Source organism: Lepisosteus platostomus, chromosome 8 (assembly GCF_059453375.1).
Source record: "Lepisosteus platostomus isolate fLepPlt1 chromosome 8, fLepPlt1.hap1, whole genome shotgun sequence".
Taxonomy (NCBI): domain Eukaryota; kingdom Metazoa; phylum Chordata; class Actinopteri; order Semionotiformes; family Lepisosteidae; genus Lepisosteus; species Lepisosteus platostomus.
In genome coordinates, this window is record NC_142618.1 from 42,056,791 (window position 1) to 42,074,547 (window position 17,757).

General features: G+C 38.3%; 1 protein-coding gene across 5 annotated transcripts in view; it reads left to right on the forward strand.

Moving 5' to 3' along the window:
• LOC148657355 (arf-GAP with SH3 domain, ANK repeat and PH domain-containing protein 1-like) overlaps nt 1–17,757 on the forward strand; it is a 156,936-nt gene that overhangs the window by 117,833 nt on the left and 21,346 nt on the right. For all 5 annotated transcript variants that reach the window (XM_088643475.1, XM_088643477.1, XM_088643479.1 and 2 more), the window contains 7 exons: nt 1,625–1,788; nt 6,885–7,018; nt 8,971–9,062; nt 10,664–10,850; nt 13,695–13,780; nt 17,031–17,146; nt 17,471–17,538. In XM_088643475.1, the coding sequence (XP_088499601.1) occupies nt 1,625–1,788; nt 6,885–7,018; nt 8,971–9,062; nt 10,664–10,850; nt 13,695–13,780; nt 17,031–17,146; nt 17,471–17,538 (847 nt within the window). The remainder of the gene's footprint in view (nt 1–1,624; nt 1,789–6,884; nt 7,019–8,970; nt 9,063–10,663; nt 10,851–13,694; nt 13,781–17,030; nt 17,147–17,470; nt 17,539–17,757) is intronic.

The following is a 17,757-nucleotide window of genomic DNA, read 5'->3' on the forward strand; positions in this document are numbered from 1 at the left end:
CAATCCAGGCTGTTCCAGAAAGCAACCAGGAGTCCCTATTTCGCTTTAAGATCTGGTTAAGTGCCACTTTCTCTGCACTAGGCAGAAAAATGTGCAATTTAACCAGGACTTACAGTGCCTGCTCTTACAAACCTTGTCATGGCATATTTAATGGCCATGACTTTAATGGCTTTAAGTATTCAGTATTTGAAGAAGTACATCTACTATAACACTGTGCATCTGCTCACCATTTTGGGCCATTGATGTGGGAAGTCTGGTCTAGTGAGAAGAGTGTCACCTAGTGGTTCACAAACACAGCAGCCTGGTTTCCCATCCCAGTATTGACTACTAGGACATGACTTGCTTAGCTTCAAGATTAACTACAGGGTGGTTACACTGCTGTCAGTTATACTTTGAAAGTATACATTATACTTATAAAAGGATGGGCATCAAAGAAATGTTTTGCATTGTAGGGGGTTTTGGGAAGGCTTGTGCTTTCATCATAATCACCTCCTGTCTTCAACAGAAGCGCTTCTGTAATCACCTCACCTCCCTGGCTGTTTACAGCGGGGAACAAATATTGATCTGTTGGGTGTCCATGTTGACACAGCACTTCCGAAAACAAATTAGTTTCTCAGCAAGTCAGGGTTTTCACTGCAGGTCACATTAAATAACACAAGAAAGTGGTAAAGTTTATAAGCATTTAAAAACATGCATCTTCCTCTGTGTATATGAGGTTTGGATCATCATTTTGAAGGAGATAAATTTTCGGGATAGTTTTGTACGTTGAAAAAGCATTTGACTATGAACACAAGTGTTCTGAGGCATCTTTAACAAGTAGAGCTTAAAAAAGATTTTTTTTTATATTAAGGATTAGCTTTTTAACATCGAAGTAAGACTTACTGTATGTATGTAACTACTAGGTATGTGGGTTTATACATTTATATGTTTCTACATTTATACTTTGAAATATAAAGCTCTACCATAAAAACATAATTTAGGTCCATCTAGATATTTTTTCAGTTGCTCATTGATGCTATGATCTCACCCAACCATTTCGTGAGAGAAGCCTAGAGTATCAGATTCTACCATGTGGCTTGTCAGCTAGTTCTATACTCTCACAACTGTTTGCGTCAGTAAATGTCTTCTTCTGATCCAGCATGTTTTGAAGCATCTTTAATGTTGTAAGAGACCTACGGAGTCAGAGCAAAAAGCAAAATAAACAGCTGATTGATTAACAGCTATCACTTAGGAACCTTAGGAATCTTAATGTGCACTAAAAGGGATATTTATAATTTAACAACACAAAATGGGCATAGAATGTGCACAAACATCAATTAAATGTTTCTGTGAGCAAAAGTACTTTTGTAGAAAGGGAAGTTCTCAAAGCCATCTGCTCTGAAGCACCATGTCTAATAGAATTGAAGACGGCCATTGTCTAAAGTTACATACCATGACAGAAATGGAGGAATTTGGTTTGGAGACTGATATGTTTCTAAATCATTTATACCACTTTCCAATTTTGCAAGTTTATATTTATTAAAAAAAAGAATATTAAAAAAATAACAAGATTTGAACATGTTGATGAAGCTGTCAGGGCCAGATCATGCAGACTGACCTTTTTCTTTGTTGGTGTTCCCTGTAGCTGGATATCAGTGTTAACCAACAGTAAGGAAGAGGCTTTGAACATGGCATTTCGTGGGGAGCAGAGCACAGGGGAGAACAGTTTGGAGGATCTCACCAAAGCCATCATTGATGACGTGCTACGAATGCCTGGCAATGAGATCTGCTGTGACTGCGGAGCACCAGGTGGGGAGGCCTGTGATTTGAGGTCTGGTGTCAAGGAAGCTTGTTTTTCCCAGCTCACCCCACAATTTCTGTGATATCGGCTTGTTTCCATCCGTGAAAAAGGTTCCATCCCTTTCTGTTGAGATGTGTACCTCTGTGAGCCATGCTATAAGTCTTATCATATGGCGTGTTCAGTTTCTTCTTCAGGTTTATGTGATTGACATACAGAAACTAAGGTCTATTAATTCTGTTTGGACGTTCCCTTACCTCAGACCGCTGTTGCTTAGAATTTCTGTAAGAAAAGACTGGAAGCAAGTTTGCTGTGTTCAAGAGCCTGCCTACTATTTTAAGCTACTCTTTAAGAGTCAAAATTCGCATGATGGTTTTCTTTTCAGCATGGGATGAACTTCAGTGCGTTTATTTTGCATGTCACGTTGAATTCTGGTTGCCTAGCTGATCTCAAGAATCGACCAACTTTCAGGCTTTTTTCCAGATACTATGTATAAAGAAAGGAAAACTGAGCTTGTGATCTTGCTGACCACTCCTGTTTCCAGACATTTGTCCTTCACTGGTTCTTAGCTGCGTTTCTAAGGATCCATATCGCAGGCAGAAAAATTGCTGTGAAAATGAGCTTTGTTTAATCGTCGTTTGTGGGACGACAACAACAGCCTCTTCTCAGCTGACGTGATAAAACCATTTGTTCTGTTCATTTTCTCATTCTCAGCACCTGTAGAAAAAAGCCTAACGGTGGAAAAAATCCTGTCTAGTTGATAGTCATGACTAGAGTGCAACATAGGCTATAAGCTAAACAATTAAGATTGTAAAAGCAGATTTGAAAAAAATTAAATTAGAAGGTAAAAACAAGCTGACATGCTCAAACGTTAGCATTGTTTGCATAGCTTGAATCATAGTAACTATGGATTCAGACAAAAAATCAATATTGGCAAACTGTGTTAGCAGTGGAAAAGCACCTAAATTTAATTTTTCAGACTATTAAAATTGTCTATAGAGTTCATCCAGTGGTAATTCTTGACAAAAACCACCACACTTTAGAGCTACCAAGAAAGAACAGTGTTGTCATTTTTCTGGTATTGGTTCAGTCTTTGCTACCCATTTAACATTTTCTCTTTCTTTTTAAAATGCACAACAACACTATATACAGATGTATACATGTGGTCTTACCCTGATGCTGCAGGAAATAGAAGTGCACTAATCTTCTAACTGTAGGTTCCACAAAAAGTACTATATCTGAGATTTGGAGCGATCTTGAATATACCCCTGAATATTCCAGCAGTAGATAATAGACGTGAACTTTATTGCTCCAGTTTCAGAAGAAATTCAGGAAAACCACCTGTCTGTGCTGCAAAGGTTAAAATTTGATGCATGTTTTGCGTCTCTGTAACATACAAAAGTACTGCATGTAGCAGTCTTGAAATGCAGTCCCAGTGCACTGTTATTGTAGCAACAGTAGTAAAGTAAATTGTCAAATATTTGCACAATACACAATTTCCAGGATATCACAAATTGAACAGGGCTAAAGACGATCTTTTAGGGGGAAAAAGATAAAAAAATGTATTTTATGAATTTACATAGATGAAGAACTTCATGATGCAAGACCTTTATATAAAATGCATACACCATTAAAAAGTCTAACCCAGATTAAAAAAATAGAACTATTTCTATTTAAGATCCAGTTTTAAAGCCACAATTCCAGTATTTTAGTGGGTAATCCTATATTGTGCCAACCCATCTGTCTTTTGACATCTCTGTTGAATGAGCTAATGTTTAATGTGGAATTTATTGCCGCTGTATATAGAGCAATATACAGCAAGAGGCAACTCAAGCCATAGAACGTGCACATACAGTAAATAAGCTCCAGGCCCAAGCCACCCCAATTAAAAAACACATGAAAAGCTTAATTTGAGAACAAAATGAAGGTCTTCTACAATTCAGATACAAGGAATTATAGCCAAAATGATCTCTTATGATTGAATAATAGTGGCCTTGTTGTGCTCCTGAAGTACCAGATTATTATAAAATGCTCTTAAAAAAAAACATCATTACATTTTAGTTCAATATGAATGTTACCATTTGATGAGCAGCACTTAACTTTGTTAATATAAGCCACCAATCATATGCTTCAAGACACCTTAGTAAAAAAAAGCGGTTAAACTGCTACACAGAGGATTTACAGGTGTGGTCATATGTACAAACCATGTCTTCCAGTACTAGATTCACTATATTAAATAATAAAACCCATGTTTCACGAAAGTGGAAGGCGCCAATTCAAAACATGAGGGCGGGGATGGGGTGAAGTGTTTCTTTCACTGCAATCATTAGAGGCAGCAAATAAAACACAGGAGTTTCTAGCTGGCCCAAAACAGAATCGCCCTGATCGCCTTGGGCCCTTTCAGTTTTTGCCCATCTCGACCCAGCCTGAAACCAGTAACATCTGGGCCAGTAAGTATGTTTCTGTCCCTGACATTATCAGTACACAGCAGCATGTGCCAGAACAGAGCTTGTATGGTGTTCTGATCTTGTGGCAGATGTGTGCGGTTTTTTTTTTATTTTATTCCGCCCCCACTCACAATGTATTTTCATCAGTTTGAAGGGTTTTTCTTATAAATCCCTATTAGTTTTTATGGGTGGATTTTTAGTTTACTGCATCAGCATGGTGTCTGTGTTGTGACCTGTCCCAGCAGTTGACAGCTGGCTACTCTTATAACAGCCTTCCTTTCTGTGCTCTTGTTTTCTCATTATAGTGCTATCCACTGCACATTTTCCCTGATACTGTATCTGCTGTATAAAAAAAAAAAACAAGATTCAGCACTTTGGTATGCACAGATACTTCCCTTGACAATACCCCTCACTGCCTGAGAGATGGTTCCTGGCTTCACCGTCAGCAGAAAAGCAGGTTGTTGATGGAAGAGGATGAAAATTAAAATATTAGAGGAAGAGGCCACTGGAGAAGATGGATCAAACACTCATATTGTACGAACAGGATTAGAATTAGACTCAAATGAAGATTGTGTTGGTTTTAGAGCTAAATTGGCAATCTTTGAGAAGCACTCAGGTGTTTGTGGTGACTTATCACTGTTGTCCTCCAGGCAATATTTGGGGAGGTCTTGGTCTCTCGTTTTGTGTTTTCCAAAATTTGAATCTGTGTGATTTCACGATTGACAAACCATCGAGAAAATCTATGTAAATTCTGATTTGTTGCTGCTCCTACCAGATGAGTCCCCTAGTGTTTGTGAGATGTGACAAAACCCCAAAACGTGGCTCAATTGCCAAGAGAATCTTGTATAGTACATGTGTAGAGTATCAGTGCCTTCATGTGTTGAAGACAGTAGGTTGGTTGCTGCCAAAACAGATGTCCTCTTTCATTTTTTTAATGCTTCTTTAATAAAATTTTTCGATCAACCCAGCCATACATGTTAATAGCTTTACAATACATGCATAAGCTTTATTAAGATATTCAAGTAAGGCATTATTATATTTCCGAATGTGCTGAACGAGATACACTAACACTGATAGCATCTGGTGCAGTATATTTTCTTCACATGTCTTATTTATTGTTATTATTTTCATCTTTTCAAAGATTAGTGTGTTGCTTGTAATTTAATCCAATATTCAGCATCTTTTTTTAGATGTACTATAGACATGAAGGAATCTATTGCCTGCAAAATTCAACCAAACAAATGTAACGTTTTCCACTGAAAACCAACAGTATCCTAGTTTTTCATGGCATCAAATCACTGGTGGACACCATGTCTTGAGGCAATATATATATGAGTACTGCATAAGCAGTTTATTATACTGTATAACGATTTAGATTTGAAAACATTTACCTTTGTTTTCTTATTTTTCCTAGTTTTCATATATTGTATATTTTCTGCATTATGTTGCATGGCATGAAAGTTCTAACAGATGTGTGTCCAGGAAAATTTCAAAGTCATGCATTAGTAGTAGTTGAAATTTAGTTTTAAGATTCTTCACTGCATTGAAGATTCCTCACTTCTGTGGACTCTTTGAGTCCCTGAAACTTTGTTTTGTGGTGATTTGTGTCTGAAATGTTCTTGCAGAGCTGCTAGGAAACATCTTGCATTATTAGACAGACTGCCTCTGACTCTGGGCCCCACTCCCCTGGGTCCCACAGGGCTGGGAGGGGTTTTGCTATCAAGAGTCAGAGGACTCTAGACCAGAGTCAGTGACATCACTTGGAGAGACGTGAATTGAAATACTCATACATCCAAAACCAAATTCTAAATGTAACAAAGCAGACAATAATATCTGGGATTCTCAGTCTTGTGAGGAAGCTGATATTTTAGGTAATGATATCAGAAACATCTGTGAGAATTTTAATCACCCTGAGAATTCACCTGCCTTCCAAAGCAATGACTGAATAGCTGCACTGGATAGGAGCTGTGTGCTTCATATTGAGTATATTTACGCTGTTGCTAAATCAAGATTCTCTATTTATAAAGAGATATAATAAAACAGAATTTAAATAAAACCAGATGTACTAGATACTGTTGCTTTAATGCTAGGAGGACACCTTACTGAAAGTCTAAAAAAATTAAATGAAGAATAAATGAATTAATGTTTATGAACTTTCTTAAGTGCTGTCCCATACTGAGCCACAATAGTGGCTTTTGAGTGCTAAACTCACTTTTCTCACACTACACTTATTGTTTCACAACTGCATAAAAGAAAGGTTATACCAGCCTTGTGGCTGTAGATTATTGTTCTTCTGACTGCATTTAGGGATGCTTGTGGCTCATTTTGAATGCGTGACTAAAAAAAAGTGCTCAAATTAGATGAAAAAAATCCAGTATGAAATGCCCAGTGGGGGGAATTACTAATGTTAGGACTGCAAAGATCCTTGCTCCCCCTTCTGTCAAAACCGTGGAATTGCATTGAATACAACAAAAAGAAAAGTTGAAGCTGTATTTTTGTGCTCTGCACCTTTTTCTGTGTTCTGTATTTCTTTACTGGGGAATCATCTATTTTTTCCCTGTACGGTTTATTAATCCAGGCATTTGAGTCCTTAAAGATGTATGTTTTTGCTATAATTGTTCTTACTAGTTTTCTTCTCTTGCCCCACTTCTGTTTTTCAGATCCCAAATGGCTCTCCACTAACCTAGGCATTCTGACGTGTATTGAGTGCTCGGGGATACATAGGGAAATGGGGGTGCATATTTCAAGAATCCAGTCTATGGAGCTAGATAAATTAGGGACTTCTGAACTCTTGGTAAGTCATAACACATGTGATTTTTAAAATAAGTGTATTTACTGTTCTTTAGATATACAGTACAGTCAGAAATGTATTGGTATGCTTTGTTTGAATCAACTTCGTTCACTGGTTTCTTTGTTTATAAAGTAGTACATATTCATCAGTTACATTTTTGCCTTATTTATCAGTCATGATTTACATTGTTTTCAGATTTTTATCTATCAAGCATTTGTTCTAGCGAGTAGCAGCAAAGACTTCAGGTAAATTAAGTTCATACAGGGCTTGACGTTACTTGGTGTGTAGGATGGTCAGATTTTCTCTTGTTGTTAGTCAAGGTGTAAGGTCCTGTTGATGAGGAAAGCAAGAGGCATAATTGCATTTTTACAAAAGCTGAAAAATCTAACTTTACAGTTCAATATGGCTTCTGAAGAATTTGTAGAAAGTGGTTTTCAGAGAGTCTAGAAAATAATTTGTCATGAAGTGCTTTGGAGCCCTTTGATGTGGTGTTAATGCATTTAAGCCTTTTCATTCCTTTCTCCCACATCACTTCTACACAGCCAAGGTTGTTTTAGATGATATTAATTACTGAAATCGTTAGTGAAAAAACCAAGAGACATAAACACGCAGACCAAGCATGGTCTTCAGTTTCATTGTTATGCGGATGATACTCAATTTGTATGTTAAAGCCTCATCCCCCTCTGATCTCCCACCACCGTCACTCATCTCTTGTCTGTGTGACATCAGTCTTCAGCTGACATCAAATTCCCTGAAGGTTAATAGAGAAAAAAACACCAGGCAGAAATGTAGGCAGAAAATGTCAGCTGGAAAAGCTAGAGAGCTTTATGGTAATGGAGGATGTGAACATTTTTGATTAAGGCCTTTTTTCAGCTTAGAAATATTGCCCAAATTAGACCTTTTTTATCAGTGCCCAATGCTGAATGCTTGCTTCACGCATTTATACCATCACAGCTTCATTTCTGCAACTCTGTGCTCTCTGGGCTTCCTAATACTCTTCTCACTAAGTTGCAATATGTACAAAACTCTGCAGCTAGGCTTCTAACTCAGACCAGACCTTGGCAGCATATCACTTCAACTCTTAAATTTCTCCATTGGTTGCCTATTGGTTCTCCATTGGTCTCCATCAATATAAGATCTTGTTATTGACATTTAATGCACTAAATAATCTAGCTCTAGCTAATCATGCATCTCTGCTGAACTCCCTCCTGTAGGCTCTGCTCAGTTGAGGCTGGTCCATTGCTAACTGTCCAGGACTAAATCTTGGACATTTTGTGTTCATGCATTTTCTGTCACTGCTTCATTGTTAAGGAATGCCCTTCCTCTGACACGCAACAAGAAAAGAATCCTATAAAAAAAATCTTAATCCCCAGTAAGGGAGAAAGAATGATTCTACAAAGCAAATTAGCATACAATTCCCCTTTGAGTTCTGCGTATGTACCAGTTGTTCAGGTGCCTAATACAGCTCCTTTATCTCAGGAGGATACACATGTTTCAATTTAAATCGGGAAAATATTTTTAAATATCTTTGTCACTGTTTATTTGGCAATTGCAGAGCAGTGAATTCACAAGTGCAGGTGGGGAAAGCACAAGCATCTGATTTTGCTGAAAGTGTCACCTTTCGTAAAACATAAATACATCGTCCCTGGAGAGCTGCATAAGAATCAATATTTTCTCATGTAGATTTAGAAGTGCTAAGTGGAATTTTTTTAACTGCCAAAACCTGGGTTCTCAAGACACTAATGTTATTTTCATATTTCAATAAACTAATATTTAACATCAGGCCACCTTTTTGTCAAAGGGGGAACCCTTTAGAAAGGGGGGAAATTAGGACATCATGCACCAAGCTTGGAGTTTACGATTGGAGCTGAACTTAATTTGTGAATACTGCCCTTTATTATTACTGTCGTAACTTCAGTTCCTTGCTGACATTTTATTTGGTGTCTGTTTTTCAGCTGGCCAAGAATGTAGGAAACAGTAGTTTTAATGACATTATGGAAGGAAACCTTCCTTTTCCTTCACCGAAGCCCACACCATCAAGCGACATGTGAGTAACCTGGGGAATGTACAGAACGTGTTACAAATGTACTGTAAGAATCTGCGTTAGCAATGTCTTATGAAGAGGAATTAAAAATGTGTTTTTAGTACAAAATTCCTCTGTCAAATGTTCTTTAAGGTGCTGCACATCTGAGCAAAATATAGTTGCTTACACTTCTATTGTGCTTTTCTGGACACTCCACTCAAAGCGATTTACAGGTAATGGGGACTCCCCTCCAACACCACCAATGTGCAGCACATACCTGGATGATGTGACAGCAGCCAAAGTACACCAGTCTGCTGACCGCACATTAGCTGTCAGTAGGGAGGGGAACAGAGTAATGAAGCCAGTTCAAGATGGGGGATTATTAGGAGGCCATGATTGGTAAAGTCCAGGGGGAAATTTGGACAGGAAACCAAGGTTAACACTCCGACTCTTTTCGAGAAGTGCCCAGGGATTTTGAATGACCATGGAGAGTCAGGACCTTAATTTTGCGTCTCATCCAAATGATTGAGCTTTTTTACAGTATAGTGATAGATACAGTACAGTACTGTATACTGGGTCACTAGGACCCATTCAGACTGTGGGGTGAGCGCCCTCTACTGGTTCCACTAATAAATCTTCCAGCAGCAACCTTAGCTTTCCCAGGAGGTCTCCCATCCAAGTACTGGCCAGGCTCACACCACACCAAAATATTTCATACAGTATGGACTACTGGTGGCTCAGACAGGTGAAGCTAATTTTTTTAAACACGAATAGAAAAGATAATCTACAGTTCAAAGCAAGGCTGTGTCATTACACAAGTGTGACTGAGTCTTCATGAGCAGCAGTACACAATTGTATTGTCAGTTTTACAAAGGAGGGGATGTCATAGTCTGTTTGGTAGTTAGTCACTTATTGACTCAAGCATATCATTCAGCTGTTTCCTGACGCAAGCCAGGGCTTCAGGCTTCAATAATATGGCTGAGTAGATTGTTCTACTTCTGTCCTCTGGTTTGTGTTTCACTATTGTTTCCATTGATTTGACCTTGTCAGGTTTTGGAAGTACCTTGGTAGTCATCTATGATCAAGTTATCATATCTGTGAGAGCAGCACCACTACTCGGCTCCATGTGTGCAGATACCAGGGTTGTAAAAAGTTCACAAATATGTCACTTGAGTTTCCACTTGAGAAAACTACTCAAGTAAACATACAAAGGTGTCATAGCATCTCGGAAATGTAGTAGTAGAGTAAACGTACCACGTTTTCTAATCCAAAATACTTCAGTGACAGTCAAAGTAACCCACAAATAAAATACTTAAATAAAGTACGGACCTAAAACAAAAGCGCTCGATTACTGTAGTGAAGTAGTTCTGCTTTGTTACTTCACACCCCCCGGTAAATACTGCGAACAGTGGTTCAAGTGGAAGTTCTAGAGATCTTTTTCTCCTCTGTGTGCTAGTAGAAAGAATCTGATCAAGTTAAGAACTGTAATTTCCAGCCATAGCTGTACTGCCTTATTTTCAAACTTGATGTTCCCCAAAAGGCTCTAAATTTAGACAAGAAACTCAGTGGTGTTCCGGACAGAATCCTTAGCTGCTTTTTGTTTTGTTGTTTGCTTAAATCAACAGGACAGCGCGCAAAGAGTTTATCAACGCTAAATACGTAGACCACAAGTTTGCTCGGAAGACCTGCACTTCAGCGGCCGCCAAGATGAGCGAGCTGTTTGAAGCTGTGAAATCCAGGGATCTACTTGCACTAATTCAAGTCTATGCAGAGGGGGTGGAGCTCATGGAACCACTGCCAGAGACTGGCCAGGTGAGGGCTCCTGCTGTGACTGTCAGTCTGCTGATCTGGCCTCAAAGGGGGTCGAATGACTTTGACCAGCAGAAGAATTCTCTTGTTTCTGCTTTAACCTTTAAAAAAATATTCTGAAGAATTCTGACACTGGAAACGTTTGTGCCTGTCATCAGGCAGACCATAATAGCGAGAAAAGGATTGAAAAGAGACAATGGAATGGTAAATGATAGATTGCTCTCTGTTCTACAGCAGTATTTATACTCACTGCTTTTATGGTTAAAAATAAAAGACCAGAAAAATTAGCTAAACGCTAAAAATTCATCCATTCACTTCAGTTACATGTGACAGTATTTTCCGTTACTCACCCTTGTATTTCGTCTTAGAATCTGTTCTGATCCATCCATGAACACAAATAATTTCCTGTATGTTCGAACCTAAATAAAATTTGTTTTATTGTGATCCCAAAACCATTGTATTTCCCCAATGATATTTCTTCCGCCGTGCATGTACTACTGCACTTAGCTGTTGTTTCCCACTGTTTGTACCATATTGCTGCAATGCACTAGACTGTACATAATTCAGATTGCCTTGAGGATTAAATACAAACATACCTCTTAAATTGTACAGTTCAGTGCATTATTAAAATAGATCGGTGCAGGTGATATGAAAGTCAGTTCTCTGTGATTTGGTACTGTTGGAGTATTCGCAAGAAATCTGGAGACTAAGAGAAAGTGATGAATTTTGAAAAAAGGGTTATATAGATATAAAGGTATTACTAAAGGTTATGTGAATTTTTAATAATGAAGACTAAAAAGGTGTAATATTCCCAAGAGTAGGTTGTTCAGTATTTGTTTCACACTGTCCATCAGAGCCTGTGTTGAATTTGAAGGCTATGCATAAGGGAGCTTTTACATATCCTGTAAAACTTTGTGCTTAAAGCTGTGTCTTGCATATGATTAGCGATAAACAATATAGTAGCGATGGTGTAGATATTTGTTTTGGCTGGGACAGGCTGACCAAATTTTGCACGTTTCTCAGTATTCCTGGGCTATAATTATAAGTTTTTCAATAAGTAATAAACTTTTATTTGGGAAATCTGTGTATGAATGCATAATGCACTAAAATGGATAATGTATAGCGAATGTCAAAAGAAACGAATCACTTACAACTGCAAGATATTCAAAAGATACTCAAACTCTTTTCTTAGCGCATACACTGACATTTTATTGGACAGGCATGTCCTAGGTAAATTCATTATGGTGATAAATGGGTAACAGTGAAAGTCACAGGCTAGTAGCTTGTGTTGGAAGCAATACAAGCTGTACACATGAGAGTTAATCATTGCACCTGTTGCGGATGCTGTCTTGAGGGATTCTGTCCTGTCTCGTAGAGCCTATATAAGCACGTACAGTACCTGTACCTGTTCAGTGGTCTTTGTGTGATTGTCGCGGTTCCGCGCGGGGTCGTGCCCCCCGCCACCCGTTCCGTCCCGCACACCTGGGGCGCAAACCCGGGTCTCCGGCGTAACGCAACAGGGCACCAACCGCGTGAGCTAAAGGAGACCTCCCTTAGCCCAGGCAGCTGAGGACCCTGCTACGCGCAGGGAGGGCGCTGACGTCACCACACTAGCTCCACTACATTTGAACCCTAGAGACCATAGGTTATCCCAGCTCATCCCACAATTGTTAAGTGAGGCTGAGTTCTAGAGTGTGAGGCATTCTCATCTCACAAGAAAGCTGCACGAGAATGTGTGTTGTCCTGCTGGGTCGTTTTCATGTCAGCTTGAACCCATAGGAAGGGTAGAAGGTGATGTCTAGATCAGTCTAGCACTGTGGAGTCTCGTTGCCATTAATTGCAACAAGTAGAGTTTGGTAATGGCTAGATACTGTGCCTAGACCGTCACACTGGGATGATGATGATGTGTCAGTATTGGAGAGATGTGCGAGATCATGACTCACAACATTGTGGCGGACTGCATTTAACTGCAATTAAATTTTATTTGCCAGGTTAGAAATTGTTGGTTGCGATCAATCCCAGAGAATGAGCCTAAGTTTGCCAACTTAGACCAACCTTCAACCTCTTGATAGCACAAAGGCATTGTCCTCTTGATAAGCGGAGCATTTTGGGTACAGGTTAAATCACCTCATTACTTGTGGCCAATGAACTCTTGGTAGTGAGGTATGAGGTTTTAGTGCTTTTGCAACTGTCAGAGTCACCTAGGGTGTATCAATCTGTCAAATACGGCCAATCAATCAAAATGAAACCAGGAATATGGAGTGAGAAGTGTCTTTTACAGCTCAGTTCATGTATGTTTTTATGTTTATTTTGGCCAGAGCTTTTATCTTTAAAAGCATTGAACAGTTACTAAGTCATTCACAATTCTTGTCTAATGTCATTATGTGCTTCACAAAATAGTTAAAATATTTAACTGTGTAGCTTAAATATTTCCTTTACTCTTTGTGTGTGTCATGGAATTCATAAATATTTGTCTGAAGACTCCCATGTGTTGAGACGATCAAAAGAAAAACAAAAAAGCAAACTGAGACTTTGGGGATTTCACAGACAAAATTGCTTTCGTATTCCATAATTGTAATGCCTTTTTTCTTTTGGTCATCAAAGGCTTATTTAGTCTTCAGAGCAAAAGCAGTAAAAGCTAATTCCTTTGTTTAGAGCCAAAATAAGAAACCCATGTTTATTAACAAGGGGTAATTATTTAATGTCTGCAAGGAAGCTTCACTCCTTAATTTCATAGTCCTCTCAGCAGTTTTTATTTTTATTTTGGTGTATTTGTTTATTGAAGACGGGGTCTAAACCCTACTAGCACATCTTCAGTACTGTTTTTTTTGTTGTTGTTTTATTCAGGAGCCAGGAGAGACAGCACTTCACTTCTCAGTACGGACTGCAGACCAGACCTCACTGCACCTGGTCGATTTTCTTGTTCAGAACAGGTATGGATCAAATGAAAACAGAGGACTACGCAGTTACAGTTAGGAAGCTGTGACAGGGAGTGTTTTTTACAAACATTTCTGTGATTAAATGATGCAAGTGTGTGGAAAACTATTGTTACTGTATACTGTATAAAAGACCAATATTATCACACCCAGGATTAGAACCATCAACCTTTTATTGACATTATAACATTTAAAACTTAGTGTTATCATGCAGTAACACATTTGTTGCGCACATATCTGTGGAAATAAGTTCAAGAGGAAAAGGTACTATGTCAAGGTTAAAGTTCATGGTTCAGCTTGTTCTCAGCTGCCTCCAGAAACAAGGAGTCTGAAAAACTTCACCCAGTCTGAAAGCAAACAAAAGTAGTAGGTGGCCTTAGTCAATCGGGGGGAAAAAACAACATGAACTGCTATATTTCCCTAAAGTACGCCATTTAGCTGTGTTGTCACTTTGTGGTAAAACACTTGCAAAATGTTGCAAACCTTTTTTTCAGTCAATGGCTGTACATACTGCTGAGGTTGTTTTCAATTTATCATGCCAAAGTTGCGATAGTGTGCTTTTCAACACTGATTTGCTTTTTTTGTAAGGAGAACAATGAAAGAGAGCCTTCAGATAAGCCAGGTCAACTTTCTGTTTCTAGTGGTTACTTATCTGTGTGGTCATATTAAATCTACAAGGTACAGGCCCATAGAAAGTAAACATTGATGTAAAACAGTAGTATTTTCATTTATTTGTGGTTCATTTTCCGTGTGATCAGTAAGATTTTTACTGACAATACTGGTACTATTGGTAGTGGTATCCTGTTATGCAACTTGATTATACTGTTGTTGATATCTGTTGAAATATAAATCATACTAAATCCCGCAGGCTGTGTCAGAAGATATTGTCGGTAGTTCACTTTTTGTGTTTTATGTGGTACAAAGAAAATTTAATCTAGCTGTCGGAAAGAAGAAAACCCTTTAAAATGTTAAATTGATAGTTATTGTTGCTGGAACCAATGCATTGAAAACCCCAGGTTTTTAACTAAAGCTCTTTTTACTGAAGCCCTCAAAGAAAAATGAGCTTAATCTGAAAACTAATTGCTTCAAATGGGAGATTGCCACTCTGTGGTTAAACTGTTCTATACAGTCATTGAGTTTTCTTTCTGTTCATTTTTTCTCTTCCTGTGTTCCCTTTTATATGAGAAAGAATGCTTCAGAAAGATTATTGTATATACTGTATCTAAACAAGTAAGGTTAAATTGACAAATTCTTAAAGTTATTATACAATGAAGTGAATGCTATAATTTGTTACACATTGTTCATTGTTGACAAATTCACTTCTTTAGAGTCAGCACTATGCAGTGTTGACCAGTGTTGCATCTCCTTAACTGGACGAAAAAAAGTCATTTGTCTAAAGGCAGCATTAAAGGCTTTCCAAACATAAAAATGTTCAACCTTCTATACAATTAGTGAAGCAAAAATACCAAAAAATGACAATAATCTCCATGTCATTTCCTAAATCCCAATCCAGAATGTATTTGCACTTCCGACACTCCTATCCTTGTGGAATAAGAGTGGAAATAGAAACTATGCGGAAGACCATTTAAAACTGAGAACAGGAGGCACTTTCTTACACTTAGGGTAGTGAGAGTCTGGTCACCTAAGGTGTATCAATCTGTCGAATATGGTCAATCAATCAAAATGAAATGAGCTATTGATAGGGCTGATGGGCAAGCTAGAGGGGCCACTTGGCCTTTCGTACATGATATGTTCTTAAAATATGTCTGTAACCTCCCTTCAAGCTTGGTCTTCAGAAGGAACTGCAATTTTAACTTTAGCTCCGCCCCAGTCCTCACACTAGTTTGAATTCCATGTGAACCCTAGCCTATGATTTAAATGTTCTTGTAGGAGACAAATATTACAATATGATTCAAGTGTAACTTCAGCATCACTCTTAACTGTAGCCTTAATTCAGCTTAATGATGACCCAACCCTTTACTATAATCCAAGCCATATTCCTAAAAAAATATTTTTTACAAAATTGGATAAGAGAAATTTGAGTTCCATGTGTAGGAAGGTTGTTGCCATTTGAGGTCTGTTAGACTGGTAGTTAATTTAGACAGACTTTCAAATATTTAAGGCTCAGATTGAGTTGGACAGGTTAAGTTTTATATCACTCTGTAAGGTAACTGCTATGCAAGTATTTTGTTTTAGCTATGATAAAAAGTAGGGAGCAAGGTACTGACCAAAAGCCCTTATCCCAAATGTTGCCCATAGCAAAATTTAAAATTAAGCACACCTACACCTCAAACTTTTTTAAAGTTAGCCATTTCAAATATAGCTTTAGCCCTGAACACAAGCTTTAACAGTACTTCAGACCCTAATTATAATGTTATCTGTGTGCTAGCTTTGATCTAAATTGTACTTGTTAGAAAGAGCTGGAGTTAAAAACATCTGCAAGTATCCCCAAAGTCACTCTTGCCTTTAATAGCAACCCTGGATCCATGTAAGGACATCCTGGTCCATTGCTAATTTATCGCTTCTTAATTCTGGTGCTGGTTACGACAAATGCAGCTAGTTTTGGCTGTAGCTGAGCTCCCTTTCATTGACAGTAATTCAACTCTTAATATAGCTAATTATCTGCTTAATTAATATTTATAATTCTAAAAAGCTGCAATTTTTAATATACCCTTAAAATGTAGTAAGTAATCTCTGTCAGATTAATCTCTGGCAGATGAAGAACATTGCGAACATTGTTTTTTTTTCAACCATCAAGTTAATCAGCAAATGCTGAAGGTTATTAGGACTGAGCAATCTTGCTTTAATGTAATGCTCGCTCTTCACGTAGACAAAAGGAAGGATATTGAAAATAATTGGGGCTGAATTTGAACAGTAGGTGTTCTGTTTTGAGGCTGTGGGTTTATCATTTTGAAGAGGAATAAGAATTTTTCAGCAAAGGAGTTCTTCCAATTTTTCCACTATATTTTACCATTTCAAATTCTTTTTAAAAAAGCAATTCTCAGTGGTAAAAAATGCAATCTGGGTCTGGATGTGATGGTAATGTCAGACCTTTTGATATTTTGGCAACTTCAGGTAGTAACAAACACCCTCCAACTTGAATAGATAACCTGCAGTTAAGTAATTTGTCACTTTTCAGAATCCTTTAAACCATGCTGTCTGCTGTACAAAAAAAACAGCTTGTTTCTGTCTAGATAATAGGTTTTTGTTCCCTGACAGCGCTTTTTATTTCTTTTTTGTGTGTTAGTGGCAACCTGGATAAGCAGACTGAAAAGGGAAACACAGCACTAAATTACTGCTGTGTGTACGAGAAACACGAATGCCTCAAGCTCCTCCTGAGAGGAAAGCCGTCTACTGATATAAGTGAGTCTGTCTCTCTTGAGCCAGGAACTTGGAAATACTGTGGTGCGAAGAGAGCGAGCACATTAATTGAAGATAGAAATAAACCTTCTAAGCAGACAAAAAAAAATATCTTGGGGTTTTTACTGTCACCACATGCAGTTGTCATCGTCACAGTATTTTCACTTTACCTGGGCAGTGGCTATGTGCTTGTTTAAAAAAAAAAAGGTTCGGTTGAAGAGTCCCTAACTAGTTAAAGGGGAGAGGGCAGATGATTTTTTTTTTGCTGTTTTCAAAGAAAAGATCCATTCCTAATGCCTCCCTAGTGAAAGCTCTTCATCCTTGCAGCAAACCAGAATGGAGAGACGGCACTGGACATTGCCAGGAGACTGAGGAATTCACAGTGTGAAGAGGCAGTAAGTGTTTCATATACTGTTACACATTTTTTTTAAAGCTTCATATTGTTGGTCAGCTTAGAAGGCAGTCTAGTGTAGTGGGTACATCTCTGGCCTCATACCTGGTGGGTTGTGGGTTAAGTCCCCAGTGTAGACAGGGACCTTGACCCCAGGTGCTCCAGTCTATCCAGCTGTATTAGGGAACCCACTGCTGCAGACACATCCAGGGGGGAGAGTCAT